Source organism: Rhopalosiphum padi, chromosome 1 (genome assembly GCF_020882245.1).
Source record: "Rhopalosiphum padi isolate XX-2018 chromosome 1, ASM2088224v1, whole genome shotgun sequence".
In the NCBI taxonomy this organism is placed as follows: Eukaryota; Metazoa; Arthropoda; class Insecta; order Hemiptera; family Aphididae; genus Rhopalosiphum; species Rhopalosiphum padi.
The window spans coordinates 66,928,324-66,945,314 of NC_083597.1; the positions used below are offsets into that span (position 1 = coordinate 66,928,324).

Below are 16,991 nucleotides of genomic sequence, written 5' to 3' on the forward strand. Positions count from 1 at the left end.
AATTTTTATAGATATACATTTGTTTTTAAACGTTTATGTATTATCTAAATCAAAATTCTAACGAGTGGTTTCCGATTTATTACATTTTAAATATAAATGATAATAGTCGCCGTGTCTACGGGCCGATCGTTAACCATCAGTACATTGTTTTTATTTACGAAGCAAGTTAGATAATACGTTCGATAAAACATAGACATAATAACTAAATTATGTAAAAAAAAATATTGTCAAAAACAATAATTTACTCAGTGCCCAGTACAAGTCAAGCTATCTATATTTTATGTACATTTACCCATTTACCCGCGCGTAAGTATTAAACACACTCGTCCCCGACCCACCACCGATCACCTACGCATACATTACACTGCATATTATATACGCGCGTCGTGCATGATATATTACGTTTATACAATATTATATATTACCGTGTACGTACTGCGGGTACACTGTGTACGATGTGTGTAGTGTAAGAAAACGGGCGCATATAATATACCTACAACGACAAGTCGCGGATCGAAACGTAATTTGTTGCCCGCGAGCCGTCGATTTCCATACAGTAGCGCCCTTGGGGGACTCACGTCTATTATACACATATGCATGTGTACACATATAATACACGTAGGTATTACACATCTGTGGCAGCCTGCACCTGCACCGGTCGATAAACGCACTTGCACTTGATGCACTCCGTCTGCTGCTGCTGTTGCTGTTGCTGTTGCAGTTGTGTTATGCGCGGCGTGGGACGTATATTATTATTACTATTATTATTATAATGCGTCTGTTTCACGTTATTATATTGGCGATATGTTATTATATGAGTGTGTTGAATATAATGCCTGTTGCTCTCGGATACGCATTATAACATTATTATTTGATTATTAAGTGCAGTGTAAGAGTATAAGACTTGCTAGTGTAATATGTAATTATTATTATATACATACCTTCATACCTTCTTATCGTGTATATATATATATATATTAAATACTATTATATTATAATATAATATGGTGCACTGCAGACCTACAATGTATTGCGGATAAGATCGAATCCGGTACAGGGTATAGCGAGGAGGAAAACTTCCAATTAGTAGTATAGGTAAACACCGCATATTATAATAAACGATATATATATATTAATACGTGTTTGTGTGTGTGTATGTGCTGCGCAAACCCGTGAGATTAATAGCAGCTATTCGCGTTTCCCATTTTAATAAATATTTAATGTTATATAGTACACATACATGTATATTGGTATGCTGCAGCGGCTTATATAATATAATATTCAATAATTCTTAATTCAAAATACTGCAACACGTAATATTTTACATACTTAAAGGTATTCATAAAATCATAACTCATTGATAATGTTTATAAACTAATGTGTATGTATTATTTCATAGTAGACTGCAATTAATATAAACTATAAACAAACTATATCATTAGAAGTGTCGCAGAGATTTTTGCAAAAACATTTGGATGGGTGTTAAGGGAACTTCAGTCTCTCTAAAGTAATTGAGTAATTTGTGCCTACATGCACACTATATTTTATAGTAACTCAATAAAACTATAAAAGCTTTATCTAGAAAATTGTTGTGGATTAATACCTATATGTTATTAACAATTTGTTAAAAATTGTTTTTTCTTTAAATTTTAAATTAAGAACATGTCAAAGGTATAAAACTATAAAGATAATTTAAAAATACACGCGATGGGGGATTTAAAACCCACGACTACACGTCAAACTCGGTTAGGTAACATATTTCCGACCTTTCCGTTATCCGGACTGTTTTCGATATTCGCTTTTATTTTCTCCCCTTACGCACCATGAATAACCATCACTCTAATTTGTATAGACATAAAAGCTATCAACATATATATAAAACCTAATATGAATAATAAATAATTATAAACAAATTAATTTATCGCATCGGTTACGCGCAAAGTTAGTCTTTACGTACCTACTTAACTTATTGTATATAAATTAATCACAAATCACCTTAATTTATTATTTGACATAGTATAAATCGCTACGGTATCTCGTTACGGTACAAAGTAGGTAAAACGTTATTCTGATAACATAATAATATGTAGGTATATTATAGGCCACAGAGGACATGCAGAGCGTCTCCATAGCAACCCACCTCGTTGATTCATAATTAAGATAAAATATACTCGGTGGAGTGAATCAAAATTGAATTTTTTTCAGAGTAATTTTATAAAAATATACAATTTTCATTTTCATTATAGTTAAGTCATTATTCGTCAATAGATATCTCGCGAGGGTACAAAAAGGGTGCACTTACATTCGTCAATATTTTTGAGAAATGCATGAATATTATTTTATACCTCCTTGCAGAAATTAACATATACATTTCTAAAGACAAACAGTCTAATAATTGTTTAAAATCTATATTTTTTAATAAGAATAACTATTATTGTTATTAAAACGTTTATAACTTAATAATTTAAAGTTTATTTATAATAAATAATAATATATTTTTTCTCCGATTTTAAACCGACGTGAAGGGGAACTAAATAAGTATTATTTCCTCTCCTCCCTCATTCAGAATCATATATTTATTTATAATATTTAATAAACATTTTAGCAGACGTGATTATCATAAATCTCGTGAGAATGGTCATTTGACTCGTGGAAGTCATCACTGCATGTATCCGTTAGCACCTGTTAAATTGTACATAACTATACGTATGTATGATGTCCTCCGATTTATATCTGTTCAGCGTTTACACTATGGCCTATACGTCAATATATCTACTACCAATTATAGTGATATCTATATAGATGCCTATATCGGCCGGAGATTTATGTATTTAAAAAAAAATTAATTTTACTATTGATGCATTTGCATATTTAATATTTTTTTTTTTATTTTAACTAAATAGTTTATACATATTATATAATATGTATATTTTACTCAATAATTATTTAACCAAAGCACATAATATATTATAATATATTGTATCATGCACATATGAGTCTGAGTCTAATAGTCTATGTCGGTCTATTAAGTAACTGTATATATCTACTAATAAACTACTATAGAAAATAATCACAAATAGATTGAAATTATTATTGTAGTATTTAATATTAAATATCAATTATTATTTAATATTTTATACATATTAGTATATTACACTATTACTGTATTACCTTTGATTATAAATAATATTATAAACAATATAAACAATAGAATAATATAACAAAATGACCTTAAATTGCATACTCACAGCGCCGTCGTAAATTTATAATATTTATTTTTGTATGAGCAGCTATAATTAATATATATATGTCATGTGTGTGTGTGTGTGTGTGTGTGTGTGTGTGTGTGTGTGTGTGTGTGTGTGTGTGTGTGTGTGTGTTTGTAATGTATAATAGTATAATAATATTTTATATACATTATACATAGGTATAAATGTATATAATGTACCGATGTAATCTAATAATATTGGTAAATAAGTAGGCATATTTTTTTTATTTTTTTTTTATTTGAAAACAAATGCCTCGGCGACTATAGAGCCATTGGCTACAATAAATTACTTAATTTTTTTCATTAACAGAGGGTTGTTAAATTAAATATAAACTTATAAGTGGTAACTAAAGTAATACAAATAATACAATAAATAAATTGGGGCTGTATATAAAATTGATTGTAATACATTATAGGTGGGTATATTATACTTATAATATATATTATTTAGATGTATTTTTATTAAATTTTTTTATGAAGTTCGAAGTTCTGTATCCTTGAGGAATTTTAGAACATTAATTGTACCGATGTTGAGGTTTTCCGCAAGATGGTGGGTTAGATTAAATTGTTGACGTTGTAATTCGTACTTTCTACAGTCGGTGAGGATGTGTTTAACTGTCATGGGAACGTTACAGGTCGGGCACATGGGTGGGTCTTTTTTCTTCATTAAGAAGGCGTGAGTTAATCTGGTTTGGCCAATTCTAAGCCGATTGATGACTACTTCTTTTTTCTTAGTAAGTATAGTAAGTATGTTGTTCGGCAAAGGGAAAATATGATTTTTGATTTCATTTAATTTGGTGTTAGATGTTTTTCATTCATATTGCCATATATTGAGAATTGTTTTTTAAATTATTTGTTTGATGTTGGTTATTGAATAAACTTGACAGGGGATTGCATTTGGTGACACAATGGCCTCTTTAACAAGTTTATCAGCTCTTTCCCGGTGATATCAGTATGACTTGGTATCCAGATTATTTTTATGATAGTGTTTTCTTTTTGTAATTTATATATTTGGTTCTGTATTGTTCTGGCAGTCTCGTTTGGTCTAAAAGAGTTTTGGATACTCATAAGGGTGCTAAGAGAATCACTAAAGATTATCGCAAGTAGGCATATTAACTGTATATAAATTATTAATAATATATAATGCTTCAACAACAAATCATTATTGCGTATTAATAGCTATGCACAATATACACAGTTAATCTTCAAAAGTATTGTAAATATTATTTTGTTTACATAATTTGAACCGTTTCAAAACTATTTGTTGCAAATATTTCGCATTTTATAAATCTGCAGAAATGGTAAAGTTCGATAATTATTTGAATCAATTGAACGCTCAATAAACATTCTTGAAAGTTGTACGAAATTGCATATAGAATAGATCAAAACACATTTCGTCACGCATATCAGATGGGAAGCTCATACAATCAACTATTATAATAATAATATACTTAGGTATACTACCTTATACTACCATTATAATTCTTACGATCCGAAGTGCAGATAAAATTATATAACAAACTATATTTATCAAATTGGGAGAAAACATTCTCCATACTCGTCGCCTTGCAGTGAGCTATAAACGAAAGTTTCATTTTCATTCCGAGGAAGTGAAATCCTCTAATCGTATTTCAATGTGTACTCGTTATTTGAATTAAGTTATCATTATTAAAATTATAAAAAAAAAATATGAGAATATGTTATAAGATTTATTTTTTATATTTTAAAGATTCTTTTTATAACAGGTTATTACACCTCTATTTCTACAATGTAATCACAGTGTAATGATATGTGCTCATATCATAATAAATGTAATAATCTCATAAAGGTTTAAATATAATAAATTAGTAACGGTCGAGTTGCCGCGCGCGGATAGCGGTTAACTTCAATTAAAGAATATTTACAATTATAATATAATAAGTTAATAAGTAAATATTGTATAAATGTATAATATATATAATATGGACATGTCGTCATGACGGCATATCGCCGACTGCCGTGACTCGCGAGACCGTGAAGGCGTGAATATTATTATTATTATTATTAAGTGATTATTCAGTTCATAGACGATAATATTATTGTCCATAATTTAATTCAGTAGATTCGTTTTATCCACTGCCAAAGTACTTATATTGAAATCATCAACTTTAAACATTATTATTTTTCAGATTTTTAAATTTTTTGAAACGTCGCCGAAACAATGGTCACAAAGTTACAAACGTTTATATTAGTTTTGGAAACGATAATTTATCTTTATCAAACCGACTGATAATTCAATCACGTTTTGGTTGATAACGACGACAGAATTTAAAAAGAACAATATTATTATTTAAGAGTATTTTATCGTAATCGTTTTCTTATTACTTCATAGTTCACTGTTATATTGTTGCAATGGTGTCCAACAACTACACAATTCTTCAGGTACTGATCGTGTTCATTCGATTGATTTTTAATTAATATTTATTATTTTATTTTATGTGTGTAAACGTTAACGAATGTTATTCAGTGTGCATTTTCGTTTTCAGTTTGATTAATGATGGTTTTCATTAGAGCCTATTCGAATCGTAGTTGTAATGCTCTCTCCGTGGCGAGTACACGCTGTTCTCTGTTGAAAGGGTATTTTGATAGTCGTAGGGATCAAAAATGCCAAAAGTATTCAACCAGCACCGGTATTTTGCCGAAGAACTGCAAAGTTGCAATCTGCGGAGGTGGAGTCATGGGAGCCTCTGTCGCCTATCATTTAGCTCAACTAGGATGGGGTCCACAGACCGTAGTCATCGAACAAGACAAGTAAACAATATTGTGACTGCACTTTTAGGTATATAGTTTTATATAACATATAATATCATTAATATTTGTTTCATTCCCAGGTTAGGAGGTGGAGAGAATTCTTTTTCGTCAGACCTGGTTGGTGTGTTCAAACCCACACTGAGTCAAGTCAGACTCTGTCAATCCAGTGTCAAACTCTACCAAGAATTAGAATCTCAAGGTTTTCAAACAGGCTGGAAGCAGTGCGGTAGCCTTTGTGTTGCTCGAACGAGAGATCGTATGATTGTTTTTCAAAGAATGAAATCCCAATCTGTGTAAGACGTTCAATATTTATTTCCAATTAATTTTATTGTGTGATAATTCATCATCATAATACTGTTTTTATACCTGTTAGTTCTTGGGGCATTAAATGTGAAATAGTTGATCCTCAAAAAGCAAAAGAACTCTGTCCACTTATTAGAATCGATGACATTAAAGGAGCTTTATGGATACCTGAAGACGGTGTAGCAGATTCTTACAAAATATGTCTCTCTCTATTAGAAGCTGCAAAACAAAAAGGTGCTTAAAATTAATTTAACTTTTAGTTTACGTTATATTAGTTAATATTCTTAGAAATAAAATACATTTAATTTTTGGCAACATAATTAATAAAATCTTTAAAATAAATAGTGAATCAATATAGTGTTCTATCAATTTACAAAAATAATGATTTATACTTTAGTATTGTACCATAAAAACACGTTTTGTATTTTTTAAATTATTCATTTAACTTCTAAAAATTCAATAGTGTGTGTTGTACTAAAAAAAAAAATAACAAAAAATTTTATTGAACATGCATACAAAAATAAATAAAAATGTTTAATCATTTATAATTTACAGGTGTTGTAGTACTCGAAAAATGTAAATTATTGGAAGTAGTCTGTGATAATGGTAAAGTTGTTGCCATTGATACATCAATGGGATCAGTTGATTGTGATTATTATGTAAACTGTGGAGGTTTTTGGGCACGTAAAATTGGACAACGTAGTAATCCTTCAGTTAAAATACCTCTTCATCCGGTTGAACATTATTATCTCCGTACTAATCCTATATCAAATCTTAACTCTCAAACACCAGGTAAACATAAATAACTTTAAATTTATGAAATAAAAATAACAGACATTATAACAATTAAATTATTTATTCATTTTTCTAGTTGTTCGAGATCAAGATGGCTCTATATATTTTAGAGAATTAAATGGATGTATTCTAGCTGGTGGATTTGAACTCGAAGCTAAACCAGCATTTGAAAATGCAAGATGTCCAGGTAATTTGAAATACTTAAAGAAATTCATTATAATTGATGGTTTTGTTTACTAAAATAACTAGAACTTAAAGTAAACCATAACATGAATTGTACTGGTATAAATTTTTATCTTTAAAATTGTAAAACCATTGTAATGAGCATTTCTGAATAGGGTAAATAATTATACCAGACATGTTAATCTTTTGTTGTAAAGATAATATCAAGTGGTACACTTATGGAATTATCTACGATACTCATTTACTGTTTTTGTTTTTTTAACTAAGTCTTGGAATAACTTGGAATAACTTTTGATAATGTGCAACAAATAATACAAATTATTATGTATTAAGTTATAAATATACTTTTATGTGTATAAAATGTGTATTCATATGTGTCTTTAATACTGGTTACAGATACTTCAGCTGGTAGAAAGTTACTCGCAGACTGGGATCACTTTCATGTGTTACTCGAACAATTATTGCATAGAGTGCCATCATTAGCAAATGCTTCACTTGACAGCTTAGTGAATATTGCTGAAACATTTACTCCAGACTGTAAATGGATTGTCGGTCAAGCACCCGAAGTATATATTTATAGTTTTAAACATTCTTCTAATATCATGTTGAATTAGTTGAAAAGAAATAAAATAATTAATAATGATTAATAGATATTAGATACATTTTCACACGACTCTTCACAAATCTCAAACAAACATACTACATATATTTTTGATTTAAAGAAAGCCAACAAAAAACATTTTTGTGAGTCATAACTTTTGTTCTTCTACTGATTTTCCATAGCAGTTTCTAATATTCTATTGGATTTAACATTAATATTTCATAACTTAGGTAGTTCTATCACTGGATGGCTTCTTCCCTGTTGTTTTTCTTGTAACGCATATTCTTATTGTGTCTTAAGGCACAAGTTGTATATTTTGTAATAAAAATATAATATGTATATACTATAACTTAAGTATAAGTATAAGGTTATTTATGGTATATCTATGTTTAATATTGCATAAATAAATATTATTTTAAGTTTTCTAAAAATGTAATTATCCTGAATCAGTGATTAATATTTTCAAACATAGAATTTTTCCCATATCACTTTAAATCTAAAAATAATGTATCATTGTCATAATAAGTTTGTTATCAAAATAATGCAATAGTGTAAACAAATGAAAACAATATTTTAAATGTATGAATAATGTTTATATAATTTACATTATAGATTGCAAACTATTATGTTGCTGCTGGTATGAAGACTGTTGGTATATCAGCTGCAGGCGGCGTAGGTCAAGGAGTTGCTCAAACCATTGTTAATGGATATTCACAATATGATTTATATGAATTAGAAATGAGTCGTTTTTTAGGATTGCATAATAACAGAAGGTTCCTTAGAGACAGAGTAAGAGAAGTACCTGGTATGTTTTTTTTCTTAGAAGAAAACATTTTAATCATTTCTAAAAATATTAAAACTTTTTAATATATAAACTCTTACTCGCCAATCAAAAAAAACATAATAAATTATAGAAAAAAAATTTAATTTCTAGGTAGACATTATAGCATCCAGTATCCAAACAATGAGTTTAAAACTGGACGTAATTTAAGAATGTCTCCAATATATCCAAAATTGAAAGAAGCTGGTGCTGTATTTGAACAGGTCATGGGATATGAAAGGCCCAGTTGGTTTGAACCAGAATTATCAAAAGGTATGAACATACAGCACTGGCATAGCCAGAATTTTTTTTCAGGAGGGGTTGATCAATTTTTGTAAAATACAATTTAAGATTTTTGTTGCATATTGTATAAACCGTTAAAAATTAAAATAATTTTTTAATTTTCTTAATATTTCAGGGGGTCTGCAGCCCCCTTAGCCTCCCTCCTGGCTACGCCACTGACATACAGTAGAGTAAGATAAAGCATATAAAAACTAAAAAAACATTTAATTTTAATAATATAGTTGTATTATCTATCTATTATTTTGTCAAATCTAGATTTGTAAAGTATAACGTATTGATAATTATAATTATTTGTTCTATTGTATGTTCTACATACTAAATTTTTTTTTTTTTAGAACATTTACATAGTTATACCAATACAAGAAAATTTACTATGGCTAAAACTAATACATTTGGAAAACCAGATTGGTTTGATATTGTCGAGGCTGAATATGAAGCTTGTAGAGAAAATGTTAGTCTTTTAGATTATTCTTCTTTCACCAAATTGGATATACAAGTGAGTAAATATATATATTTTTATTTATAAGGTTAATAGATATATATTAAAGTTTTTGAAAACTCATGCTTAAATTTGACAAAAGAAATTCAAAATTTGAGGCATACCAAATTTTTCCTATATTCTTTATTATTATCTCATTGTAACAAATTAAATGAAACACAGCTTACTTTTAGGACTCTGCTTATGTTAGTAACTTGCATGTTTTAACATAGTTATAAAACACATCATTGTGTTTTAAAATATTTACATAAGTGACATTTTTCACATTTCCTGATAATTTCTTACATAATGAGATATGAATGCCTTCTTAACCTCAATAAATAAGTTTATCTTTTATTTTACCATTTTTAATTATTTATAAGACTATAAAAAAACCATTTTTACAAAGCATATTAGTTCATATAATATTTTTTATACATGCATTGGAAGTTGAATTATTTAAAAAATATATTAATTTAAACGTTGTATTGCTTTGATTCATATTATTGAAACTAGTTATTTTTTTCGCAGATAATTGTATTTAAAATAATAGGTATAAGAACTTAGTCAAAAATATTTATTTTATTTTTAAATTTAGGTAATACATTTGTAATACTTTTTGATCTAAGTATTTATTTTATAGCTGTTTTAATATATTAAGATTAGAGCACTTATAGTTTTTTTTTCATATCTATTACTAAAATAATTGTTTCAATTAGTTATAAATAATAGTTGTAGTAGTAATGTAGCCAAACTATAAAAAATGTAGCTAAAGATTTTGACACTTTAAAAACATTCTACGAGTGTAATTTTCTAGCCTAAGTGGTGTTTGTCAATAGATTATTGTTTTTTAATCTAAACAAAACTCAACAGAGTATAACGGTTATCCAAACGTCAATTATATTTTTTTTTATCCAATGACATTGTCAAATATTAAAATTGATAAGTAAGACTGAACATAAGTTATTTTTTTCTAATAACATCAAAATCTGAGTATGTATAATCACTAATACTGTTTTCATTCTTCAATTCCAATTTATCGATGCGGCTTGCCGGACTTCCAACTTCTCGCAACCACGCAGTCATCTCGATGACTTTGTCAGGCGGTCCTTGTATTGTACCAATCACCGTGCCTTGTGGGGTGTTTTGACACCAACCTCGTAAGCCCAATTTTTTACCATGTTCCTGGGTGCATTTGCGAAAAAAAACTTTCTGCACTCGACCGAACACCTCGAAGTCGACAGTTTTAAGTCCAGACGACATGCCGTTCAGTTAGGTTAGCTGAAAATCTAATAAACTTAACCTACTGTGATTGTATTACTTTGAAGTTTCGAAGTAGTTAATATACTTCGAAGTATTGGAATTGTTGGATTTTACTACTTTAGAAGCCCGCGTTTCTTGCCTTTGCGGCTTACTCAGCTTAGCCCACTGATAATAGGATAAGAAAAATTTTAATAGAATTCGGAATCGCTGCAAAAGGACAAGATAGTATTGTGTTATAATCTAACTGTAACCATGGTAACGTACGTAACCTCGTCGTATCACACGTCCAATTTCATATTTAAATATTTCAGCGGGAAAATTAATAATTCAAAACTATTTTTATTTTTTTAAAACTAGAAGGTACTTGGTTTCTTTATAGTTTATAGTGTAACAATGTAACATGGTTATTTCGTTATTTTTACATAAAGCTTGATTATCACATTAACTTTTTAGTCAAAAGGCCGAGAAGTGGTTGATTTGTTACAATACCTTTGTTCAAATGACGTAGATGTACCAGTTGGCAGTATTATTCACACAGGCATGCAAAATGTTCGCGGCGGTTACGAAAATGACTGTAGTCTAATTAGACTGTCGGAAAATCAGTAAGTCTTTTAACATTTTGATTTGTTTGTATTTGTTTCAATAATGACTTTGTGGTGTATTAGTTACATGATGATCGCTCCTACGATCCAACAGACTCGTTGCAAGATTTGGATCCAACGCCATTTGCCTAGTGATAACTCTGTATCCTTGACCGATGTCACTTCCATGTTCACTGCCATTTGTCTCATGGGACCTTTTACACGACACCTATTGTCTGAAATGACTGAAACCAATCTTAGTCCTAAATCATTTCCATTTTTCACTTACAAAGAACTTGATGTTGGCCTAGCTAATGGCATTAGGGCTTTAAATCTCACTCACACTGGAGAGTTAGGCTATGTTCTGTACATACCAAATGAGGTAAGATGTTATTATGGTTATTCAAACATATCATTTATATTGTGTTTAGTACAATGTTAGCATAACGTATTGTATATGTATCTTCATTGATTCATCATCTTTCATCTTATGTATCTGTATATGTAACCTTCCTAGATGAAAAAATTTACTTTAAAACTTTAAATACATAAAAGCATAAGTATTAAGTTTAAAATTTAATATTAAATGCAACATTTATGCATATTAAACTCAAGTAATGATAACATATTAACATAGTTATACAGATATATAAACAAACGTTTAGTTTACAGTGCCAAACTTCCACCTAGGCAAACTACCTAGGTAATTCCCTTACCTTTCCAGGACCCAGGCCTCTGGCCAAGTACCAAAAATAAAAAACGTCCCACAAAATAGATCAATATGGAAAAGTATTTTGTGTATGGAATATTATTTATTTTTTTTTTTTGAATGCTTAGATAAAAATAGGCTTATAAGAATATTATTATGAAATAGGTGGTAACTTGGACATTAATATTATGTTACACTATATTGACTTATAGATGTAAAAAGTAATAATGTGATTGGAACCGCATCTTATACATTTTTAAAAGCAACAAATTAAAAGCAGTTTTTATTAATATAATCTTAAAAGGCTCTATTTTTAGTAGCTGCTTTGGGGCTCCAAGACCCTTAAATTCAGCACTGTATGTTTATAGTTAATATGTACGTATTTTTAAATATCTGTACATAGTACATAACAATTTCCAACAAAACTATAGCAGTAGTATAAATCAACCAAAAATGTTCTATACCAGGGATGGCAAACCTTTTTGGGATCAAGTGCCAAATTTTCCCAACCAAAGTTTTGGAAATTTTATCACGTGCCCCAAAAGGAAATAATATTTTCTAAGGATAAAAATAAAGTTACAGATTTATTATGTATTATTATTTTATTAAGTAGCACTTCTAATTTTTAAAATATATATAATTTGTTTCTTTGAATTTCTTATAACAGTTATTATAAATAGCATAAATCTTAATAATTTCAATTTTTTCTTGTGCCATTGAAATTTGATCAACGTGCCACCTTGCCTTAGGCTTGCCACCCTTGTTCTATACAATAATATGCAGTTACTGCCTTATTCGTTGTACATGTCGATTTGTACGTCTTTCTTAGATTAGACATCTTTGAAATATTTTAAGTAGGTAAGTTTAGCCCTTGTAACCTCCCTTGAATCTGCACCTAATTAACACTTATTCATTAAATATTGTAAATGTTGTAAATTATTATAGGTTTTGCTCAAATATTTTGTCAGATAATTTATGATAAAAACTTTTCAAGTTACTAAAAAAGTATTTTAATCCATTTTAAAGTTTAATAAACAAATTATCATTTTCTATCGATCGATGAATTGGCTTAAAAGAAAATGAAAAAGCAATAGAAAAGGGTAGAATTAAAATTATTAAAATATTTAAATACCACTGCCCTAAAAAATATTATTTTCTTAATATTTTCTGTAGAGTATAATATAATATTATTAAATTATACTCTTTTTTGTATAATATTAATATTAATGTTTTATAATATAAGATTACACAAATATTTACATTTCATAAATAAGACAATATTTGAATTTCACAAAGATTATTTATGAAGAAATTGTTTTTATAGTTTGCTTTACATGTTTACAATTCATTAATTCAAGCTGGGAAAAAGTATAATTTGAAACATGCCGGCTGTTATGCAATGAAGGCATTAAGAGTGGAAAAATTCTATGCATTTTGGGGCCAAGATTTAGATACATCAACCACGCCATTAGAATGCGGACGATCTTGGAGAGTGAAGTTTGATGTGAGGCTGATAAAATTTTAATGATAATAATTATTAACTTATTTTTTACTTATGTGTATTCTTAACTTTGTCTTTATTGTTTCCAGAAAGGAATGGATTTCATTGGAAGAGATGCTCTGTTGCGTCAACAAGAGGAGGGTATAAAACGAATATATGTTCAACTATTGTTGAATGATCATGATCCGGACACTGAAATGTGGTCTTGGGGTGGTGAGCCAATATTTAGAGACAAGAAATATGTTGGTGCCACAACGACGACCAGTTATGGGTTCACATTTAAAAAACAAGTAAATTTCATAATAAACAGTATAATATTGTTTATTTAATATGAAATAACTAATCAAAAATATTTGTTGTTAGGTATGTTTGGGATTTGTTCAAAACTTAGATAGCCATGGTAATGCTCTACCATTGACAAATGAGTATGTATTGTCTGGAGAATATGAAGTAGAAATAGCAGGCACACGGTACCCAGCAAAAGTAAACATCAACAGTCCAAATTTACCAACAAAATATCCAGACAAGGAACGCGAATCGTATCTCGCCACCAGGGATAAAATGGTATCTGAACCATTATTGAGAAACAATTGACAAGTTTATGCAACAAATTAAATTAATCCATCCTACGAGTTTCCCTATATATTAAAACAAATTGAGTTTCCTATTTTTTATTTATCTCACCAATTACCTAGATCTTATATTGTTTTGATTTTATTGTCAAAAGGAAGATAAAAAACAAAAGTATTACAGACGTTTACTTGTAGCGTCAATCGATTTAAGTTGTATAAATTATTCAAATAACACAATAAATAGATGTTTTTTGATTCTCAACTATTGTTATAGAGCTCGCGTCAGTAGTGTCATTTGTAGAAATCGTAGTTAATTCGTACAGCAATTTTATTTATTATATATTTATACTGTAAATCTCAACAAAGTGTTTTAAGTTATATTCAATGAGATTCTCACAGGTTTTTTTATTTATTTATCAATTATCAAGATTCTGTACAACATATATTAATATAATATTGTTATGACTGTTAATGAAAACTCTAGTCGTTATGTAATTTGTTGTCAACTTGTTTAGATTACTTATGGATGTTTACAAATTAATTTCAAACTATGACAATATAATTATGAATTGATAATAATATTTGAAAATTCTATTAACTGTTTAATTCGTAAATTTGGACTTTACTCTAATTATGTATTACAATAAACACTAATACATAATATAAAAACATCTGTATTTATTAATCATTTACATATATCAATATTAATATATACATGTAATTATGATATTAAATTTTGTAAATGTCATTATAATGTTTGTAAAATGATCAATACATTTAAATGCATGTGGTTATTGTGATTGTTTTTGTATGAGTACCTACTTAATACCACTTAATACTTAGAATTGGTTATCAAAGTGCATGTGTACACAATATATACCAAGTTAAGAAGGCGTCACACCCGCATGTGTTGTCTCTGTCTTACAAGTACGTAACATAGCAAATTTACGCTCAGCAGATCACGTTTAGCTCAGTTAGTTTAAAAATTAGAGTGAATCGACCCATCATGAAACTTGATGGTAAGAACATTATCTGTGTTTGTATGTTGGTTTTTTACGATAGTTCAAATTTTTAGCAAGTTATGCGTATATAACATAGCGTAAATTAAAAATGCTCATAACTCACTTAAAAACTTAATAATCGTAAAAAACCTACAAACACAGATAATGTTCTTACCATCAAGTTTCATGATGGGTCGATTTTTAAACTAACTGAGCTAAACGTGATCTGCTGAGCATAAATTTGCTATGTTACGTACTTGTAAGACGGAGACAACACATGCATGTATTGAGGTGTTACGGCCTCTTAATACAAAAAATTGATAATAGGTACATTAATTTCTATTTAATCGGCCTACATTGTATAATTCAAAGAATATTTCACGTCTTGATTTTTGACACTTATCAATTCATATCCAACTAATACCAAAAGTTGCATAACTATTTTGGTATTTAAATTATAATTACTATTTACTAATTAATTTTTAATCAGTCCTAGCGTTCTAAAATATTAATAACAATTTTTTTTTTAAATAAAAATAACAATTTAAAAGATTCTATTTCTGATATAGATATCAATAATCTCAACATAATGTTACAATTTACGGTAAATAGGACAAGTAGGTAAAATAATATTATAATATAATAATAATATATACTATTATATTATATTTATTATATCATGGCTTTTTAGATTTTAATAAGGGGAGCGTCGGGAGCGATGAATTAGTTGTATTATTTTAGAATGTATGCACTTACGTCTACGTGTAACGTCACTAACGTGTCGTGTGTGTGTGTGTGTGTAATATACACGATAAGAAGTACCTATTTGAAAAAATACTTCGATATTCGACTTTGAGGGTGGTTCGATGAACTGACACTTAGTACTACGTTGAAAATAAATTGAGATTTTTTTTTAAAGATGAGATAAGATTGTTCAAAATTTTAAATTAATTTACTATTAGCAATGACAAAATATACCTACATATAGTTGTGGGCTGTCTATGCAGATTTAATAAATGGTATTAGTTAGGTGAAACTTGACTACTTAAGAGTATAAAGTATTCGTAAAATATAAACAATTTAAAAACCACAAAGTTAAATCAATATTTTTTTTTTTATGGCTAGAGCTGAAATGGCTAGAGGCTATGAGAACCTGAAAACTGCAGTACACATCACGAAAATAAAACAATGACTGAAAAATAAATACTTACAGTTAACTTTTAATTTTTAAGTTTAACTTTGCTACTCATAAATTTTAAAAATTAATCTTTTTTAAGTACTTATATGCAATGTATCAATGGCTACCTACTACCTAGCTATACCGCCTATACCCAACTATTTAAATTTGTAATAATAATTATGAAAAAATATATACAAACAAATAAATAATTATTAATGATATGTCACGTCAAATAAAATAAAGAGGCCACAAAATATTTAAAAAATTTAACACATAGCATTCAAGAGGGGGGGACTAGCAGACTTTTTCCTTACCTGCCACCTACGGGTGTCCGACACCCATCAGAGATCAGTGATCACTGAATACTGAATACTATTCACTACCTCAAATGGCTTAAACGGTTCAAACAATTCGCCAGTTCGCCACGCTTACTTCGGTCCCCCTAAGCCAACGGGTCCGGGTGCGCCTGCGCCCTTTCTCTTTGCGATCTCGTCTTAGTTACGACTCTGATGTTAGTTTTTTTCACTGTCCCAAGAAACTAACCACTAGGAATGCAAGATATGTGACCCTGAAACTGCTCGTTGTATAGCAGGGATGGGCAACCCGCGTATCATTTTGAATTGGCCCGGTAAACGGTCACTTT

The 16,991-nt window shown here is 29.0% G+C and overlaps 2 protein-coding genes across 2 annotated transcripts; one reads left to right on the top strand and one right to left on the bottom strand.

Annotated features, from left to right (window-relative positions):
* Positions 1-5,545: 5,545 nt before the first annotated feature.
* On the top strand, positions 5,546-14,961 carry LOC132931696 (pyruvate dehydrogenase phosphatase regulatory subunit, mitochondrial). The gene is made up of 15 exons (XM_060997637.1): positions 5,546-5,689; positions 5,794-6,058; positions 6,139-6,351; positions 6,432-6,595; positions 6,917-7,153; positions 7,233-7,343; positions 7,736-7,905; positions 8,553-8,745; positions 8,875-9,033; positions 9,399-9,559; positions 11,258-11,406; positions 11,470-11,767; positions 13,419-13,598; positions 13,685-13,885; positions 13,959-14,961. The coding sequence occupies exons 2-15, from the start codon at positions 5,802-5,804 to the stop codon at positions 14,187-14,189; spliced, it is 2,724 nt and encodes a 907-aa protein (XP_060853620.1). The 5' UTR covers positions 5,546-5,689; positions 5,794-5,801; the 3' UTR covers positions 14,190-14,961.
* LOC132931697 (acylphosphatase-2-like) lies at positions 10,419-11,002 on the bottom strand. The gene has a single exon (XM_060997638.1). The coding sequence runs from the start codon at positions 10,802-10,804 to the stop codon at positions 10,505-10,507; it is 300 nt and encodes a 99-aa protein (XP_060853621.1). The 5' UTR covers positions 10,805-11,002; the 3' UTR covers positions 10,419-10,504.
* Positions 14,962-16,991: the final 2,030 nt, after the last annotated feature.